The 19,664-nt window shown below is 44.2% G+C and overlaps 1 protein-coding gene across 1 annotated transcript in view; it reads left to right on the plus strand.

Annotated features, from left to right (window-relative positions):
* Positions 1-19,664, plus strand: part of serac1 (serine active site containing 1) — a 119,191-nt gene that overhangs the window by 36,398 nt on the left and 63,129 nt on the right. Inside the window, exon 6 of the mRNA XM_048600968.1 lies at positions 12,102-12,202. Within this exon, the coding sequence (XP_048456925.1) occupies positions 12,102-12,202 (101 nt within the window). The remainder of the gene's footprint in view (positions 1-12,101; positions 12,203-19,664) is intronic.

Below are 19,664 nucleotides of genomic sequence, written 5' to 3' on the forward strand. Positions count from 1 at the left end.
CCATGCCTTTTTACCATGCACTTCTAAGTACTCTGCCTTAATAATGGATTCTTAAATCTTACCAATGACTGAGGTTAAGCTAACCAACCTGCAGTTTCCTGTCTTCTGCCTCCCTTCTTAAACAGGGGTATTTCATTAGCCATTACATTAGCCAACCTTCTATCCATGGACTTTACTTACATGGCTGGCTTCCGCGGAAAGACTGCCAACATCATCAAAGAACCATCGCACCCCGGTTATGATCTCCTACAACCTCTTCCGTCAAGAAGCCTGAAGCCTGAACACGCAAACGTGGGTTCAGAAACGGCTTCTTCCAGGCCGTTATTAGACTGATGAATGAACTCTCCAGCCTCAAATAATGCTGACCTTGCTCACGGTGATCTCGACTAGCACACGCTCTGTGCAATGTAACCTATATGCCTCTGTCTAAATCTTTTTGATCTGTACATTCTTGCTTACTATGATCTAGAACATAGAGCAGTACAGCACAGTACAGGCCCTTCGGCCCACGATGATGTGCCGAACTTTTACCCTAATCCTAAGGTCTATCTAACCTCCACCCCTACCTTATACTATCATCCATATGCCTATCTAATAGCCGCTTAAATGCCCCTAATGAGGCCGACTCCACTGCCCTCTCCGCAATGCATTCCACGCCCCGACTACTCTGAGTAAAGAACCTACCTCTGATGTCTCCCCTGTATCTACCTCCACTCACTTTAAAACTATGCCCCCTCGTAATAGCTACTTCCACCCTCGGAAAGAGTCTCTGGCTGTCCACCCTCTCAATACCTCTGATCATTTTGTACACCTCTATCAAGTCACCTCTCCTCCTTCATCATTCTAAAGAGAAAAGCCCTAGCTCTCTCAACCTTTCCTCGTAAGACCTTCCCTCCATTCCAGGCAATGTCCTGGTAAATCTCCTCTGCACCTTTTCCAACGCCTCCACATCTTTCCTGTAATGAGGCGACCAGAACTGGAGACACTATTCCAGATGTGGCCAAACCAGGGTTTTGTATAGCTGGAGCATAACTTCATGGCTCTTGAACTCAATCCCTCTATTCATGAAAGCTAACACACCATATGCCTTCTTAACAGCTCTATCCACCTTGGTGGCAGCTTTCAGGGAACTGTGAACATGAACCCCGAGATCCCTCTGCTCCTCCACACTGCCAAGCATGTTTCCGTTAACCCTGTATTCTGCTTTTAAAATGAATTTGCCTTCCAAAATGAATCATCTCTCACTTTTCAGGGTTAAATTCCATCTGCCCCTTCTCAGCCCAGCTCTGCATCCTATCAATGTCCCTTTGTAACCTAGAACAGCCCTCCGCACTGTCCACAACGCAACCCACCATCGTATCGTCCGCGAACTTGCTAATCCACCCTTATGATCTGCCTGTACTGCTTGTAAACAATGCTTTTCACTGTACTTTGGTACACGTGTCAATAAATCAATCAATCAATTCTATAGGACCCTCCTTGACTCCAGTGATTCCTGAAAGATCACCACCTTTGCCTCCACAATCTCCTCAGCTATCTCCTTCAGAACTCTGGGATGTAGTCCATCCAGTCTGGGTGATTTATTCACTTTCAGACTTTTCAGCTTTCCTGGCATTTTCTCCTTACTGGTGGCTACGACATCTACCTCTGCCCCCTGCCTGTTTTGAAGTTCTGGTATGCTACAGGTGACTTCCACCGTGAAGACTGATGCGATATACCTATTCGGTTTTTCTGCCATTTCTTTGTTTCCTATTGCTACTTCTCTAGCCTCATTTTCCAGAAGTCCAATGTCCACTCTTGCCTCTCTTTTACCTTTTATATATCTAAAGAAAGACTCTTGTAACCTTCTTTTATATTACTAGCTAGTTTGCCCTCATACTTCGTCTCTCTCCCTTTATTGCTCTTTTAGTTACTGTCTACTGATTTTTATAGGCTTCCCATTCTCTGCTTCCCACTAATTCACTGCATTGTATGCTTTTTCGTTAGCTTTTATGCTGTCATTAATTTCCCTTGTCAGCCATGGTTGCCTCACCCTCCCCTTAGTACATTTCTTCTTCCTTGAGATGAATTTCTGCTGTGCCTCCTGAATTACCTCCACAAATTCCTCCCATTGCTGCTTCACCATCTTCCCTGCTAGGCTTCCCTTCCAATCAACCCTGGCCAGTTCTTCCTTCATATCTTTGCAGTTGGCTTTATTCAATTGTAATATCATTACATCAGATTCCAGTTCTCCCTCTAAAACTGCAGGGTGAGTTCTATCATATTATGGTCACTGATCCCTAGGGGCTCCTTCACCTTAAGGCACACTTGCCTTCATTGGTCAGAATTGGAATTGAAATGTCATGTTGTGGCTGTACAGGACATTGGTGAGGACATTTTTAGAATACTGCACACAATTCTGGTCTCCCTTCTACAGGAAGAATGTTGTTAAAGTTGAGAGGGTGCAGAAAAGATTTATAAGGATGTTGCTGGGAATAGAGCATTATGTTATAGGAGAGGCTGAATAGGCTGGGGCTTTTTTTTCCCCGGAGCGCCGGAGACTGAGGGGTGACCTTATGGAGGTTTATAAAATCATAAGGGGCATGAATAGCGTGAATAGCTGAGGTTTTTTTCCTAGGTTGGGGCAGTTCAAAACTGGAGGGCATAGGCTTAAAGTGAGAGGAGAAAGATTTAGAAAGAACCTGAGGGGTAACTTTTTCATGCAGAGTGAGGTGCTCGTATGGAACGAGCTGCCAGAGGAAGTGATGGAAGTAGGTACAATTACAACATTTAAAAGGTATCTGGATGGGTTGATGAAAAGGAAGGGTTTAGACGGAAATGGGCCAAACGCTGGCACATAGGACTAGGTCAGATTGGGATGTCTGGTCAGCACGGATGAGTTGAACTGAAGGGTCTGTTTCCGTGCTGTATGACTCTCAGCTCTCTTCAAGATTGCCTCATTACGTGTCACCAAATCCAGAATTGCCTGTTCGGTAGTGAACTCTACTGCAAGCTTGCAGTCTCCTTGTAGACATTCCACAAATTGCTTTTCTTGAGATCTGCTACCAACCTGATTTTCCCAGGACACTCGCGTATTGAAGACCCCAATGATTATTGTAATAATGCCTTTCCTACATGCCTTTTCTATCTCCTCATGTATTTTCTGCCCCACATCCTGACTACTGCCAGGAGGCCTGTACATAACTCCCATCAGGGTCTTTTTCTCCTTTGCAGTTGCTCAACTCTATCCACATAAATTCTACACCTTCTGATTCTATATCACTTCTTGCTACTTTATTTACTTACTTGCATTTATCTACTTATATCTACTTGCATTTCTTATTAATAGGGTACCAGTGCCACTCTGCCCACCTGCCTGTCTTTTCAATAAAACATGTATCCTGGATATTTAGTTCCTAGCCCCAATAATCACCTTGCTGCCACATCTCCGTGATAGCTACACCATCATATCTGCTCATTTCAGTCTGTGCTACAAGCTCATTTACCTCGTTTTGTATACTGTGTGCATCTCATTCCTGCATTGACTGCCATCCTCCTCATAGTTATACCCTTACCTGAAGTTAGATTCTTGAGCCTTTCCATACTTTCTGTCCTATTACTTGTTCTGTAAACTTTAATAACATTTGCTGAGCAACCGCAACCCCCCCCGCCCCCCAACACCACCAAAGCTTTAACTTTTTTGTATAATTTTCTATGAAATTGAACCCCCATCCCCACTATTTAGACCACATCAAAAGCATTGCCGTCATCAACATTCCTGGTTACCTCCCTAACAAATCCCATCAAATCTATCAAATATGATCTTCTCTTAACAAATCCACATTGATTGCCCCGATTAATCCATGTCTCTTTAAGTACACGTATGTTCTGTCCATCAGAATTCTTTATAACAACTTTCCCACTGTCAAGGTTTGACTGACCAGCTGTAATTTCCTCATGTAACCTTTCCTGCCCTTTCTTAATAATGGGACAACTTTAGCAGTCCTCTGGCACCTCACCTGTGGCCAGACAACATGTTCTAGTTGTGGTTATAGTCAATGATACCCAACTTGAAAGTCTGTCCCTTGGTTTCTCTCAAATTTGATTTCAAAATATAACTTCCAACATGAAAAAAATCAGATTCATCTGCAATTCCAACTATTTGATGCAATGAAAAATAAATCTGAAGACAAGCAGAAGAAGCAGTTTTTGACAGCTGGTAACAGATCAAATGAATTTCTGCATGGTCATTTGTCTTGTCATTTGTCATTGCTACCCCACCCATCATTACTACAGGTTCTTAATTTACATATAGGAAGCAGTAAACATCCCTAAAGCCTAGCGACCTATCCATTAGTTTCACAGGTTCTTAGTTCCTTGAAAGTGGAGACACAGGTGAAACAGGTACGCTTGCTTCCATTGGTCAGTGCATTCAGTATAGGAGTTGGGAGGTCTTGTTGTGGCTGTACAGGATATTAGTTAGGCCACTTTTGGAATACTGCGTTCAGTTCTGATCTCCCTGCTATAGGAAAGATGTTGTGAACCTTGAAAGGGTTCAGAAAAGATTTACAAGGATGTTGCCACAGTTGGAGGGTTTGAGCTGTAGGGAAAGGCTGAATAGGGTGGGGCTATTTTCCCTGGAGCGTTGAAGGCTGAGGAGTGACCTTACAGATGTTTATAAAATCGTGACTAGCCAAGGTCTATTCCCCAGGGTAGGGGAGTCCAAAACTAGAAGGCATAGGTTTAAGGTGAAAAGGGAAAAATTTTGAAGTGACCGAAGGGGCAACATTTTCACGCAGAGGGTGGTGCGTGTATAGAATGAGCTGCCATAGGAAGTGGTGGAGACTAGTACAAATACAAAATTTAAAAGGCACCTGCATGGGTATATGAATAGGAAGGGTTCAGAGGGATATGAACCAAATGTTAGCAAACGGGATTAGATTAATTTAGGATATGTGGTTTGTATGAATGCATTGGACTGAAGGGTCTGTTCTGTGCACTACATCTCTATGACTCTTAGTCAAGAAGTTTCTTGGTCAGCTTCTCCCTTGCGCTGAACTGTAGCGGATAAAGACTAAAAGGTTCTGAAAAGTTTTTGTGACAAGAATTATGTCGGGGAGTTTTTGATCTAACTCCTAATTTTGTGCATAGTGGAAACTCCAGGCTACGATGAATTTAGTTTACTTAGTTGAAGTTGAATAGGCAGAGATGTGCAAGGCATCACAAGCTTAAAGAGATTTTTAATCAATTGTAATGTATTATAAATGTGTTGTTGACCACGTATGCAGTGACAATTCCTAATTCTACCTCACTGTCACATCTCACATATACAGTAAATGGCAGAACCCTTAAGAGTAATGATAGGCAGAGGGATCTGGGTGTGCAGGTACACATGACACTGAAAGTGGCAACACAAGTGGAGAAGGTCGTCAACAAGGCATTATGCTTGCCTTCATTGGCCAGGACATTGAGTTTAAAATTTGACAGGTAATATTGCAGCCTTACAGAGCCTTAGTTAGGCTGCATTTGGAATATTGTGTTCAATTCTGGTCGTCACATTACCAGAAGGATATGGTGGCTTTGGTGAGGGTACAGAAAAGATTTACCAGGATGTTGCCTGGTATGGAGGGCATTAGCTATGAGAAAAGGTTGGAGAAACTTGGGTTGTTTTTGCTGGAATGACCGAGGTGGAGGGGTGACCTGATAGAGGTCGACAAGATTATGAAGGGCATGGACAGAGTCGACAGACAGAAGCTTTTTCCCAGGATGGAAGAATCAGTTACTTGGGGGGATAGGTTTAAGGTGCGAGGGGCAAGGTTTAAAAGTGATGTACAAGGCAAGTTTTTTATGCAGACGGTGGTGGGTGCCTGGGACTCGCTGCCAGAAGAAGTGGTGGAGGCTGATACGATAGTAATGTTTAAAGGGCATCTTGACAAATACACGAATAGGATGGGAATAGAGGGATATGGTCCAAGGAAGGGTAAGTGGTTTTAGTTGTGATGGGCAGCATGTCGGTGCAGGCTTGGAAGGCCTAAGGGCCTGTTCCTGTGCTGTAATTTTCTTAGTTCTTTGTTCTTTGTTCTCTCAACACCTCTATTAAAACCCACATAATCCGTAATTGGATAGAGTCATACAGCATAGAAACAGGTCCTTCAATACACCATGTCTATGCAACCAACAAACACCAAATGACACTAATCCCATTTATCTGCACTTGATCTATTGCCTGTCATTTTAAGTACTCATCCAGATGTTGCTTAAATGTTGCAAGAATACTTGCCTCCACCACCCTCTCAGGCAGCACGTTCCATATATCTACCAACCTCTGAGTGAAAACATTTGTCCTCAGATCTCCTCTAAACCACTTACTCCTCATGTTAATCTTGTGACCTCCGGTCTTAGACATGTCTGACATGAGGAAGAGATTCTCATGATCCATGCCTCTCAAAATTTCGTACACCTCAATCACATGCCCCTCAGTTCCCTCTGCTCCAAGGAAAACAAACCCAGCCTATCCAGTCTTTGCATATAACTGAAACTTTTCTTCCCAGACAGCATCCTGGAGAATCTCATCTGTACCCTCTCCAGTGCGATCAGATCCTTCCAATAATGTGGCGACCTGAACTTCACACAATATTCTATCCATGGTCTAACCCATGTTTTATAATGTTGTAACAAGACCTCCTTGTTCCTATATTCAATGCCCTGGCTAATGAAGGCATGCAGCTTCACCACCCTGTCTACCCGTGGTGACACCTTCAGAGATCTATGGACTTGTACACCAAGGTCCCTTTGTTCTTTGTATTTGCTCCTATATTATGTTTTGCCTTATTAGACCTCCCAAAATATATTACCACGCATTTATCAGGAATATATTCCATCTGCCATTGCTCTGCCCAAATTTCCAGCTGATTGTTATTAGACTTTAGCCTGAGACCATTCTCCTCATTATCAACAACCGCACCAATTTTTGTGTCATTCTACATTCACATCCAAGTCATTAATGTACATAACAAACAGCAAGAGCCCCAACACGGATCCCTCTGATATACTGCTGGTCACAGGCTCCCAGTTATAAAAACAACCCTCCACCATCACCCTTTGCCTCCTATTTGTAAGCCAATTTTGGATCCAGTTTGTCAACTTGCTTTGGTTCCCTTCGGCTGTTATCTTTTGGATCAGCCGGCCACTTGGGATTTTGTCAAAGGCCGATCTGAAGTCCATTAAAACTGTATCAACTGTACTACCCTCATCAATATATTTAGTCATCTTTTCAAAAAACTCAATTAAATCAGCCAGACAAGATCTTCCTCTAACAAATCCGTGCCAACTATCCCTAATCAATCCCTGCCTTTCCAAGTATTGATTAATCCTGTCCTTCAGTACTTTTTCCATTTTGAGACATATGCATTTAAGATCTCGTCCACGTCCACTGTCTCTAATAGATCCCAGTCTTCCCTTGGTAATCCTCCAACTCTTAATGAAGTTATAAAAAGCCTTGGGGTTTTCCTTGATCCCATCTGCCAAAGATATTTCGTGGCCCCTCTGCTCTCATCTTTTATAAACAACCTCCTACACTGTCTATACTTTTGAAAGGGCTCCCTGTTTTTAATACACTGTTGCTGACATGTATTTGCTTTCTTGTCTTTATCAAACTGTCACTATCCATTGTCATCCAGTGTTCCCTGGACTTGCTGCCCTTACTCTTCCTTCTTAGAGGAATGCACTGGCCCTGAATTCTTATACGACTTTTATACTATTTTTAAAAGACTCTTCCTTTCCAAATGTAGACCTACCTGCAAATACCTGCTCTGAGTCTGCTTGCACATTCTGTCTAATGATATTGAAATGAGCCTTCCCCCAGTTTAGACACTTATGGTTTGCATTTTCCTTATCCCTTTCCATACTTTTATGGTCACTATCCCCAGAACATTCATCCACTGAAACTTCAAACACTTGACCAACTTAGTTCCCTCAGATTAGGTCATTATCTTTTAGGGAAGGAAACTGCTATCCTTACCTGGTCTGGCATACATGTGACTCCAGACCCACAGCAATGTGGTTGATTCTTAACTGCGTCTGGGCAATTAGGGATGGGCAATAAATGCTGCCCTAGCCAGCAACACCCTCATCCTGTGAACGAATAAAGAAAAAAAAAGTTTAACCCCCTTCTGCTCATGCTCTTGAAGCAGAACCCTTTTATTAGTCCTACCCATTTCATTAATGTACAGCAAAGATTTACCAGACTGATTTCTGGGATGGCAGAACTGACATAAGGTAGAGGTTGGATCAGTTAATGTTATATTCAGTGACGTCCAGAAGAATGAAGAGACATGTCATGAAAACCTATAAAATCCTAACAGAATTGGGCTGGGTAGATGAGGAAGGATGTTCGTCATGGCCAGGGAGTCCAGAAACAGTCTCAGGATACAAAATAAACCAGTTAGAACTGATATGAGGAGGAATTTTTTCACCCTGAGAGTGGTGAGCCTGAAATTCACTACGACAGAAAGCAGTCAAGACAAAAACATTATATGATTTCAAGAACTTGGATAAAGCACTTGAGGCCAAAGGGATCAAATGATAAGAGGGGAAGCAGAGAAGAATCAAAGGGCGGAATGGTCTACTCGTGATATTTTCTATTTTCCTTTGGTACATACATAGACCGTGACCTCTGGGTTCTCTCTTCCTACTGCAGCCCAGAGGAGATTTTCTAACAATTCTTGAGGGCATTGCTTAAAAGGTTTACATTTGTTACCCATCCCTAATTGCTCTTAAACCACAACGTGGTTGCATCTGTCCATGACAGTATCGGTAAGAGTGACCATTACACAGTCCTTGTGGAGACGAAGTCCCGTCTTCACATTGAAAACAACCTCCATCATGTTGTGTGGCACTATCACCATGCTAAATGGGACAGACTTTGCACAGATCTAGCAACTCAAGACTGGGCATCCATGAGGCGCTGTGGGCCATCAACAGCAGCAGAATTTACTTCAGCACAATCTACAACCTCATGGCCTGGAATATGCCCCACTCAACCATTACCATCAAGCCAGGGGACCAACCCTGGTTCAATGAAGAGCACAGGAGGGCATGCCAGGAGCAGCACCAGGCATACCTGAAGATGAGGTATCAACCTGGTGCAGCCACCAAACAGAACTACTTGCACGCCAAACAGCAAAGGCAGCAAGTGATAGATAGAGCTAAGCGATCCCACAACCAACAGATCAGATCTAAGCTCGGCAGTTCTGCCACATCCAGTCGTGAATGGTGGTGGACAATTAAACAACTTACTGGAGAAGGAGGCTCCACAAATATCCCCATCCTCAATGATGGAAGAGTCTAGCACATCAGTGCAAAAGAGAAGGCTGAAGCATTCGCAGCAATATTTAGCCAGATGTGCCGTGTGGACGATCCATCTCGGCCTCCTCCAGTGGTCCCTGGCATTACAGATACTTGTTTTCAGCCAATTCGACACACTCCATGTGATATCAAAAAATGGTTGGAGACAATGGATACTGCAAAGGCTACCAGCCCTGACAACATTCCAGCGATAGTACTGAAGACTTGTGCTCCAGAACTTGCCACTCCCCTAGCCGAGCTGTTCCAGTACAGTTACAACACTGGTATCTACCTGACAATGTGGAAAATTGCCCAAGTATGTCCTGTACACACAAAGCAGGACAAATCCAACCCAGCCAATTACCGCCCCATCAGTCTCCTATTGATCATCAGTAAAGTGATGGAAGGTGTCATCAACAGTGCTATCAAGCAACACCTGCTCAAAAATAACCTGCTCAGTGATGCCGAGTTTGGGTTCTGCCAGGGCCACTCAGCTCCTGATCTCATTATAGCCTTGGTTCAAACATGGACAAAAGAGCTAAATTCCAATGGTGATGTGAGAGTGACAGCCCTTGATATCAAGGTTGCATTCGACCGAGTGTGGCATCAAGGACCCCGAGCAAAACTGGAATCGATGGGTATCAGGGGGCAAAAGCTCCTGACACATAGGAAGATGGTCATGGTTGTGGGAGGTCAATCATCTCAGCTCCAGGACATCTCTGCAGGAGTTCCTCAGGGTAGTGTTCTAGGCCCAACTATCTTCAGCTGCTTCATCAATGACCCTCCCTCCATCATAAGGTCAGAAGTGGTGATGTTCGCCGATGATTGCACAATGTTCAGCACTATTCGTGACTCCTCAGATACTGAAGCAGTCCATGTTCACATGCAACAAGATCTGGACAATATCCAGGCTTGGGCTGACAACTGGCAAGTGACAAATGCCAGGCTATGACCATCACCAATAAGAGACAATCTAACCACCATCCCTTGATATTCAATGGTGTTCTCATCACTGAATCCCCCATTATCAAAGTCCTGGGGGTTACCATTGACCAGAAACTCAACTAGACTCACCACATTAACAGAGTGGCTACAAAAACAGGCCAGAAGCTGGGAATACTGCAGCGAGTAACTCACCTGACTCTTCAATGCCTGTCCACCATCTACAAGGAACGAGTCAGGAGTGTGATGGAATACTCCCCACTTGCCTGGATGAGTGCAGCCCCAACAACACTCAAGAAGCTTGACACCATCCAGGATAAAGCAGCCTGCTTGATTGGCACTACATCTACAAGCATTCACTCCCTCCACCACCAACGCTCAGTAGCAGCAGTGTGTACTATCTACAAGATGCACTGCAGAAATTCACCAAAGATCCTCAGATGGCCCCTTCCAAACCCATGACCACTTCCATCCAGAAGGACAAGGATAGCAGATATATGGGAACACCACCACCTGCAAGTTCCCCTCCAAGTCACTCACCATCCTGACTTGGAAATATGTCGGCGTTCCTTTACTGTTGCTGGGTCAAAATCCTGGAATTCCCTCCCTAATAGCATTGTGAGTCAACCCACAGCAGGAGGACTGCAGCGGTTCAAAAAGGCAGCTCACCACCACCTTTTCAAGGGCAATTAGGGATGGGCAAGAAATGCTGACCAGCCAGCGACGCCCACATCCCACAAATAAATTTTAAAAATGTCCTGAACCCCGGCAACAGGCAAGCAACACAGCTGTTTGGATTCCTACATAGAATCCCTTCAGCCAAAGACCATCCTACCCAGACCCATCTCTCCACCCCGTCCCTGTAACCTTGCATTTCCCATGGTTAATGCACCTAATCTACACATCCCTGAACACAATGGGGCAATTTAGCATGGCCAATTCACCCAGCCCACACATGTTTGGACTGCGGAAGGAAACCGGAGCACCTGGAGAAAACCCATGCAATCTCCATCCAGTCAGTCACCTGAGGGTAGAATCGAACCTGAGTCCCTAGTGCTGTGAGGCAGCAATGCTAACCACTGAGCCACCATGGACTGTTGCTGTTGGCACATAAAACTGTATCTATCAGCCTAACTGTACTGTCCTCTACTAGCACTACATTCATATTCACTATCCCTGCTTGAATGGCTTCCTTATGTGCTGTGCCATGAGTAATGGCAGGGCCGGCACGGGGGCTTAGTGGTTAGCACTGCTGCCTCACGGTGGCAGGGACTTGGGTTCGATTCCACCCTCAGGCGACCATCTGTGTAGAGCTTGCACATTCTCCCTGTGTTTGCAAGGGTTTCCTCCCACAGTCCAAAGATGTGTAAGTTAGGTGGATTGGCCTTGCTAAATTGCCTATAGTGTCCAGGGATGTGCTGGCTAGATGAGTTAGCTGTGGGAACTGCAGGGTTACAGAGGCATGGGTCTGGAAGGAATGCTCTTCAGTGGGTTGGTGTGGACTTGATGGGCTGAATGGCCTGCTTCCACACTGTCAGGATTCTATGAATGAATTTGGTAGTCCATCATGAAACCGCTTGCTTTTATTCATGGAGGTTACAAGAATTTCAAACCTGTTAGACAATTTTAAATAAGCAGTGCAATTGTGTGCTTTTCATGTCATGCATTGAAAACATTGACTTTGAAAAGGTATTGATTCAGCAATTTCCTACACCTACCGTTGGAGCAATATAAAATGTTATATATTATGGTTACAAGTTTAGAAGTCAATTTGAATGATTTTTAACAGTCCTTCCTTTTAACCTAATGTGTCTGTACTGCTGATTTGTATTCAGACTTGGTTGGCTGCAGACTGCCCCAGTCTCAGGATATTGTCAGTGGAGTATGACAGCCACCTTAGCGACTGGAGATCTAAGTGCCCTGTGGAGAATGAAAGGTACACACTTGGCTCTTGTCTAGTATTTTATGATATCTATCTACAGAATAGACATGAATTCTTCTGAAAAATTTGCATTTTTATGAGCAATATTGTGTTCTGCGGACATCTCTAGGCACTTTACATCAATGGTAACCTTCGATGCACTACCATTCTTTTCCCATTGCAAATATTGATGATAATTATGACAGTCAAATTACAGAAGGAAGAATGAATAGAAGAGTAGTAAGTTAAGGAAGGAAACTGGGAATTCTCCCCACTGCTATTAGTTGACAGGATCATTTACATCCACTCCAATAGATCTGACATATTATTTGAATGACAGCGCCTATACTGCAAGCTTTGAGGAATGTACAATAATATTAGCCTAAATTGTGTACTCAGGTCCATGATCTTCTGACTTTAAGGTGAAAATACTGTCAGGTTAGTGTCTACAAACTTGAATTCAGTGGTGTTAATGAATATTTATAATGTTTAAACCAATGTGGAAATTCTTTTTAAAAATTATATGCAGTAAGCAAAGATCACCTTGCGGAATGGGGTGAAAAACGGACATGTTTCAAGGAGTGTGCTTTCTGTGAAGTCTACAGACCAAATATAAGTAGTTGATGATACACAAGTCAGTATTTCATTCCAATATATCAAAGTGAGGAGGTGAGGCAATTTTGAATAGGGAATTTATTACAGCGGAAAGGAAGGATGACATCTTTGAAGGCTCCTCAAATGAAGCTATATGGGTAGAACTGAATAAGCAAATAAGAACAATCACATTGCTGATAATTTACTATAGGCTCCCTAAAAATCCAAGAAAAATAGAAAAGTAGATATGTAGGCAAATTACAGGCAAGTGTAAAGTAATAGGGTAGTGATAGTGGGGAATTTCAACTGCCCAACATTTAACTGGGCTCATTATAATGTGAAAGGTTTAGAGGGCTCATAATTCTTAAAATGTATTCAGGGCAGCTTTTTAAGCCAGTATGTAGAAGGCCCTACAAGAAAAGGGGCAATCCTGGACTTAATTTTAAGTAACAAAGGTGGGTTAAAATATCAGTGGGGAACATTTTGCAGACAGCAATCATAACTCCCTTGGATTCTAGATTGTCATGGGCAAGGACAAGAATGAGCCTGAAGTCAAAGTACTCAACTGGGGGCAAGGCTGATTTTAATAAGATTAAATATGATTTGGCCAGAGTGTATCGGGAAAAGATACTTCCAGGTAAATCTATCTGAGAATAGTGGGGTGCATTCGAAAAGGAAATATGGAGAGTACAAGGCTGACATTTTCCATTAAAGAAAAAGGGTGGGACCACTAAATCCCGTGAACCCTGACTGTCAGGGAATAAACAACATTGCATTAAGAGAAAAAAGGTGGCTTATGGCAGATACTGAGGGCTCAAAGCAGCAGAAGCCGAAAAGAAGTACAGAATGTGCAAGAGGAATCTTTAAAAAGATAGAAATAGTGATATCTTGAAGAGAAACCACATTTCAGAAGAGTGGGTGCTGAAAGTCTTAAAATGCATTTGGGTTGATAAATGCCCAGGATTTGATGAACTGTATCCCAGGCCTTTGAGAGAGGTGAAGGAGGAAATTTCAGGGCCCTAGCAGAGATATTTGTATCATTGACAGCCACGGGTGAAGTGCCTGAAGATTGGAGGTTGGCTAATGTTGTGGCATTAATGAAGGCACGGGGGGCTCAGTGGTCAACACCGCTGCCTTGCAGCGCCAGGGACCTGGGTTCAATACCAGCCTCGGGCAACTATCTGTGTGGAGTTTGCACATTCTCTCCGTGTCTGCGTGGGTTTCCGCCGGGTGCTGCGGTTTTCTCCCACTGTCCAAAGATATGCAAGTTAGGTGGATTGGCCATGCTAAATTATCCATTGTGTTCAGAGATGTGTGGGTTTGGTGCATTAGCTATGAGAAATGCAGGGATAGGTAGAGGGATGGATCTGGGTGGGATGCTCTTCAGAGGTTTAGTGTGGACTTGGGCCGAATGGCCTGTTTCCGCACTCTGGGGATTCTGTAAAAGGAAAGTAAGGCTGCAGGGTAATGCCTGGGAGCTACAGACCAGTAAGCTTAACATTTGTGGTGGGTAAGTTGTTAGAGGGTATTCTGAGCGATAGGATCTTACAGGCATTTGGAGAGGCAAGGACTCATTTTGGCTAGTCAGCATGGCTTTGTGCTTGGGAAATCGTGTCTCATGAATTTGATTGAGTTTTTTGAAGGGATGACCAAGAAAGTAGATGAGGGCATTGCGGCAGACGTTGTCTACTTTAGCAAGGCCCTTGACAAGGTATTGCATGGTATGTTGTTGAGTAAGATTAAATCTCACGAGATCTAGGGAGAGCTATCCAATTGAAACAAAATTGGCTTGACGGTAGAAGACAGAGGGTGGTGGTATAGGGTTGTTTTTCAGACTGGAGGCCTGTGACCAGCGATGTGCCACAGGGATCAGTGCAGGGTCCACTGTTATTTGTATTATTTATATAAATGATTTGGATGAGAATCTGAGAGGTCTGGTTAATAAGTTTGTGGATGCCATTAAGATTGCTGGTATAGTGGACAGTGAAGAAGGTTATGTGGGAATGCAGTGAGATCTTTATCAACTGAGTCAGTGGGCTGAGGATTGGCAGTTGGAGTTTAATTTAGATAAATGCAAAGTATTGCATTTTGGTGGGTCAAACCAGTGCAGGACCTATACAGTCAATGGTAGGGCTCTGGGAAGTCTTATAGAGCAAAGAGTTCTAGGGGTATGGGTTCATAGCTCTTTGAAAGTAAAGTCACAAGTAGACAGGGTGGAGAAGAAGGCTTTCGGCATTTTTGCTTTCATTGGTCCGAGCACTGAGTGTAGGAGATAGGACATCTTGTTGCAGCTGTACAAGGCATTGGTAAGGCCACAGTTAGAGTACTGCGTGCAGTTCTGGTCACCTATTAAAGAAAGGAGATTATTAAATTAGAAAGAGTGCAGAAAAGATTTACGAGGATCCTACCTGGACTGGATGGTTTGAGTTATAATGAGAGGTTGAACAAAAGAACAAAGAACAAAGAAAATTACAGCACAGGAACAGGTCCTTCGGCCCTCCAAGCCTGCGCCGATCCAGATCCTCTATCTAAACCTGTTGCCTATTTTCCAAGGATCTGTATCCCTCTGCTCCCTGCCCATTCATTTATCTGTCTAGATACATTTTAAGTGACGTTATCGTGCCCACCTCTACCACCTCCGTTGGCAACGCGTTCCAGGCACCCACCACCCTCTGCGTAAAGAACTTTCCACGCATATCTCCCTCACACTTTTCCCCTCTCACCTTGAAATCATGACCCCTAGTAATTGAGTCACCCACTCTGGGGAAAAAACTTCTTGCTATCCACCCTGTCTATACCTCTCATGATTTTGTAGACCTCGATTAGGTCCCCCCTCAACCTCCATCTTTCTAATGTAAATAATCCTAGTCTACTCAACCTGTCTTCATAGCTGGCGCCCTCCATACCAGGCAACATCCTGGTGAACCTCCTCTGCACCCTCTCCAAAGCATCCACATCCTTTTGGTAATGTGGCAACCAGAACTGTATGCAGTATTCCAAATGTGGTCGAACCAAAGTCCTATACAACTGTAACATGACCTACCAACTCTTGTACTCAATACCCCGTCCGATGAATGAAAGCATGCCGTATGCCTTCTTGACCACTCTATCGACCTGCGTTGCCACCTTCAGGGTACAATGGACCTGAACACCCAGATCTCTCTGTGCATCAATTTTCCCCAGGGCTTTTCCATTTACTGTATAGTTCGCTCTTGAATTGGGTCTTCCAAAATGCATCACCTCGCATTTGCCTGGATTGAACTCCATCTGCCATTTCTCCGCCCAACTCTCCAATCTATCTATATTCTACTGCATTCTCCGACTGTCCCCTTCACTATCTGCTACTCCACCAATCTTAGTATCATCTGCAAACTTGCTAATCAGACCATCTATACCTTCCGCCAGATCATTTATGTATGTATATTGGTTGGATAGGCTGGGACTTCTTGCCCTGCAGCCTAAGAGACTGAGGAGAGACCTTATTGAGGTATCTAAATAAGATCATGAGAGGTATAGGTAAGGCAGATAACCAACAGTTTTTTTTCCCCATGATAGGAAAGTCTGAAACTAGAGAGCATAGATTGAAGGTGAGAGGGGAGAGATACAAAAGGGTCCAGAGGGACAATTTTCTTCACACAGAGGGTGGTCAGTGTCTGGAACAGGCTGCCAGAGGTACTGGTGGAAGTGAGTACAGTTCTGTAATTTAAAAAATATAATGACAAATACATGGATGGGATAGATATGGAGGGATATGGGCCAATCACAGCAAATGGGACTAGTTTAATTGTGAAAACTGGGTGCCATGAGCAAGTTGGGCCTACGGGCCTGTTTTCATGCTGCAGACCTCTATGACTCTATTAGAAAAGCTAAAAGGGGATATGAAAAAGAGATAACAAGATGTAGAGCTGGATGAACACAGCAGGCCAAGCAGCATCAGAGGAGCAGGAGGGCTGACGTTTCGGGCCTAGACCCTTCTTCAGAAATGGGGGAGGGGAAGGGGGTTCTGAAGTAAATAGGGAGAGGGGGGAGGCGGATAGAAGATGGAAAGAGGAGAAGATAGGTAGAGAGGAGACAGACAGGTCAAAGAGGTGGGGATGGAGCCGGTAGAGGTGAGTGTAGGTGGGGAGGTAGGGAGGAGATAGGTCAGTCCAGGGAGGACGGACAGGTCAATGGGGTGGGATGAGGTTAGTAGGTAGGAGATGGGGGTGGGGCTTGAGGTGGGAGGAGGGGATAGGTGGGAGGAAGGACAGGTTAGGGAGGCGGGGACGAGCTGGACTGGTTTTGGGATGCAGTTGGGGGAGAGGAGATTTTGAAGCTTATGAAGTCCACATTGATACCATTTACCTGCAGGGTTCCCAAGCGAAATATGAGTTGCTGTTCCTGCAACCTTCGGGTGGCATCGTTGTGGCACTGCAGGAGGCCCAGGATGGACATGTCGTCTGAGGAATGGGAGGGGGAGTTGAAATGGTTCGCAACTGGGAGGTGCAGTTGTTTAGTGCGAATCAAGCGTAGGTGTTCTGGAAAGCGGTCTTCTGAGGAATGGGAGGGGGAGTTGAAATGGTTCGCGACTGGGAGGTTCTGAGGAATGGGAGGGGGAGTTGAAATGGTTCGTGACTGGGAGGAGTTGAAATGGTTCGCGACTGGGAGGATATGAAAAGGTACTGGCAGGTAAAATAAAGGAAAATCTGAAGTTGTTTTACAGGTACATTCAGAGTAAGCAGATAACAAGGGAAAGAAGAGGGCTCATTAAGGACAATAGTGTTAATTTTGCATGGAGTCAGAGGATGGAGGTAGGGTTCTAAAAGAATACTTTGGTCGGTGTTCACTATTGAGAGGGAAGATATGGGTATAAAAATCAGGGAGAATGTCTGTAATACAATTAAAGGAATTAGCGTAGATATAGAGGACATTCTGTGTGGTTTGGCAGGCTTAAAAGTTGATAAATTTTGAGAGCTGGATGAAATATATCCCAGTGCAAAAACAAATTTGCTGGAAAAGCTCAGCAGGTCTGGCAACATTTGTGACGGAAAAAACAAAGTTAACGTTTTGGGTCCGGTGATCCTTCCTCAGGACTGATGATATATCCCAGGTTGAGTGAGGCAAGAAAGGAAATAGCAGGATGTTTTCAGAAATGTTAAGTTTCTCTCTGACCGCAGGAGAGGTGCTGGAGGACTGAAGGACAGCCAATGTGGTTATGTCATTCAAAAAGGGAGCAAGGATTAAATCAGGAAACTACAGGCCAGTCAGTTTAACCTGTGGTGGGGAAACTACTGGAAGAAATTCTGAGGGAAAGAATTAATCTGCGTTTAGAGAGGCAGTGATTAATCAAGATCAATCAGAGTAATTTTGTTATGGGGAGGGCGTGTCTGACCAACTTGATCTTTTAAAGAGGTGACCACGTGTGTAAATGAGTGCAATGCTTTTGGTGAGGCCTACTTGGACTTCGGCAAGGTTTTTGATAAGGTCCCACATGGAAGACTGATAACAAAAGTAAGAGCCCATGGCATCCAAGGAAACTTGGCAAATTGGATCTATAATTGGCTGAGTGGCAAGAAGCAGAGGGAGATGGTTCATGGGTGTTTTTCCACCTGAAAGTCTTGTCCATTGGAGTCCCACAGGTGTCACTGTTGGGCCCTTGCTGTTGGCTTCTTTCATAAATGATTTGGATTCGAATGTAGGAGTGTTGATCAGTGAGTTTGCAGATTATTCAAAAATTTGGTAGGGTAGTGAGTAGGATAGCCTTAGACTATAAGAGGATGTAGGTGGGCTGGTCAGATGGGCTGATCAGTGGCAAATGGAATTCAATCTGGGTAAATATGAGATGATGCACTTGAGCAGGACAAACAAGGCAAAGGAATAGATGATGGACCCTGGGAAGCATTGAAGATCAGAGGCACCATGGTATGCACGCACACTGGTTGTTTTCGGATAGGTGGGTAAAGTGATTAAGAAGGCAGAATGGTATACTTGCCTTTAGTAGCCAAGGCATAGAGTTTAAGAGCAGGGCAATTATAATGAAACTGTATAAACATTTGGTTAGGCCAAACTTCAATATTTGTGCAGTTCTAGAATTCACATTATAGGAGGATATGGTATGCTGGAGAGAGTGCAGGAGATTTACCAGGATGTTACCTGGGCTGGGGAGTTTCAGCCATGAAAAGTGATTGGACAAATTGGAGTTGTTTACCTTATAGCAGAAGAGATTAAGAGGGGATATGTTTGAAATGAATTAAAATTATGAAAGGCACAATTGGGGTAGAAAGAGAGAAGCCTTTCCATTGATGGAGAGATCAGTGACTGGGGGCATAGATTTAAGGTAAGGAGCAAGAGGTAAGATCATAGATCATAGAATCTCTACAGTGTGGAAACAGGCCTTTTGGCCCAACAAGTCCACACCGAACCTCAAAGCATCCCACCCAGACCCACCCCGCTATAACCCACATAATCTACACATCCCTGAACACTACGGGCAATTTAGTACAGCCAATCCAACTAGCATGCACATCTCTGGGTTGTGGGAGGAAACCGGAGCACCCAGAGGCAACCCATGCAGATGTGAGGAAAACATTTTTCACCCAGAAGGTGGTGGGAATCAGAAACTCATTGCCTGTAAGAGTATTAGAGGCAGAAGCCCTCATAACATTTTAAAAAGTATTTGGATGTGAACTTGAGACGACAAGGTGTAGAGCTGGATGAACACAGCAGGCCAAGCAGCATCAGAGAAGCAGTAAAGCTGACGTTTCGGGTCTAGACCCTTCTTCAGAAATGGGGGAGGGGAAGGGGATTCTGAAATAAATAGGGAGAAAGGGGGAGGCAGATAGAAGATGGATAAAGGAGAAGATAGGTGGAGAGGAGACAGACAGGTCAAGGAGGCGGGGTTGGA

Source organism: Rhincodon typus, chromosome 9, assembly GCF_021869965.1.
Source record: "Rhincodon typus isolate 14 chromosome 9, sRhiTyp1.1, whole genome shotgun sequence".
In the NCBI taxonomy this organism is placed as follows: domain Eukaryota; kingdom Metazoa; phylum Chordata; class Chondrichthyes; order Orectolobiformes; family Rhincodontidae; genus Rhincodon; species Rhincodon typus.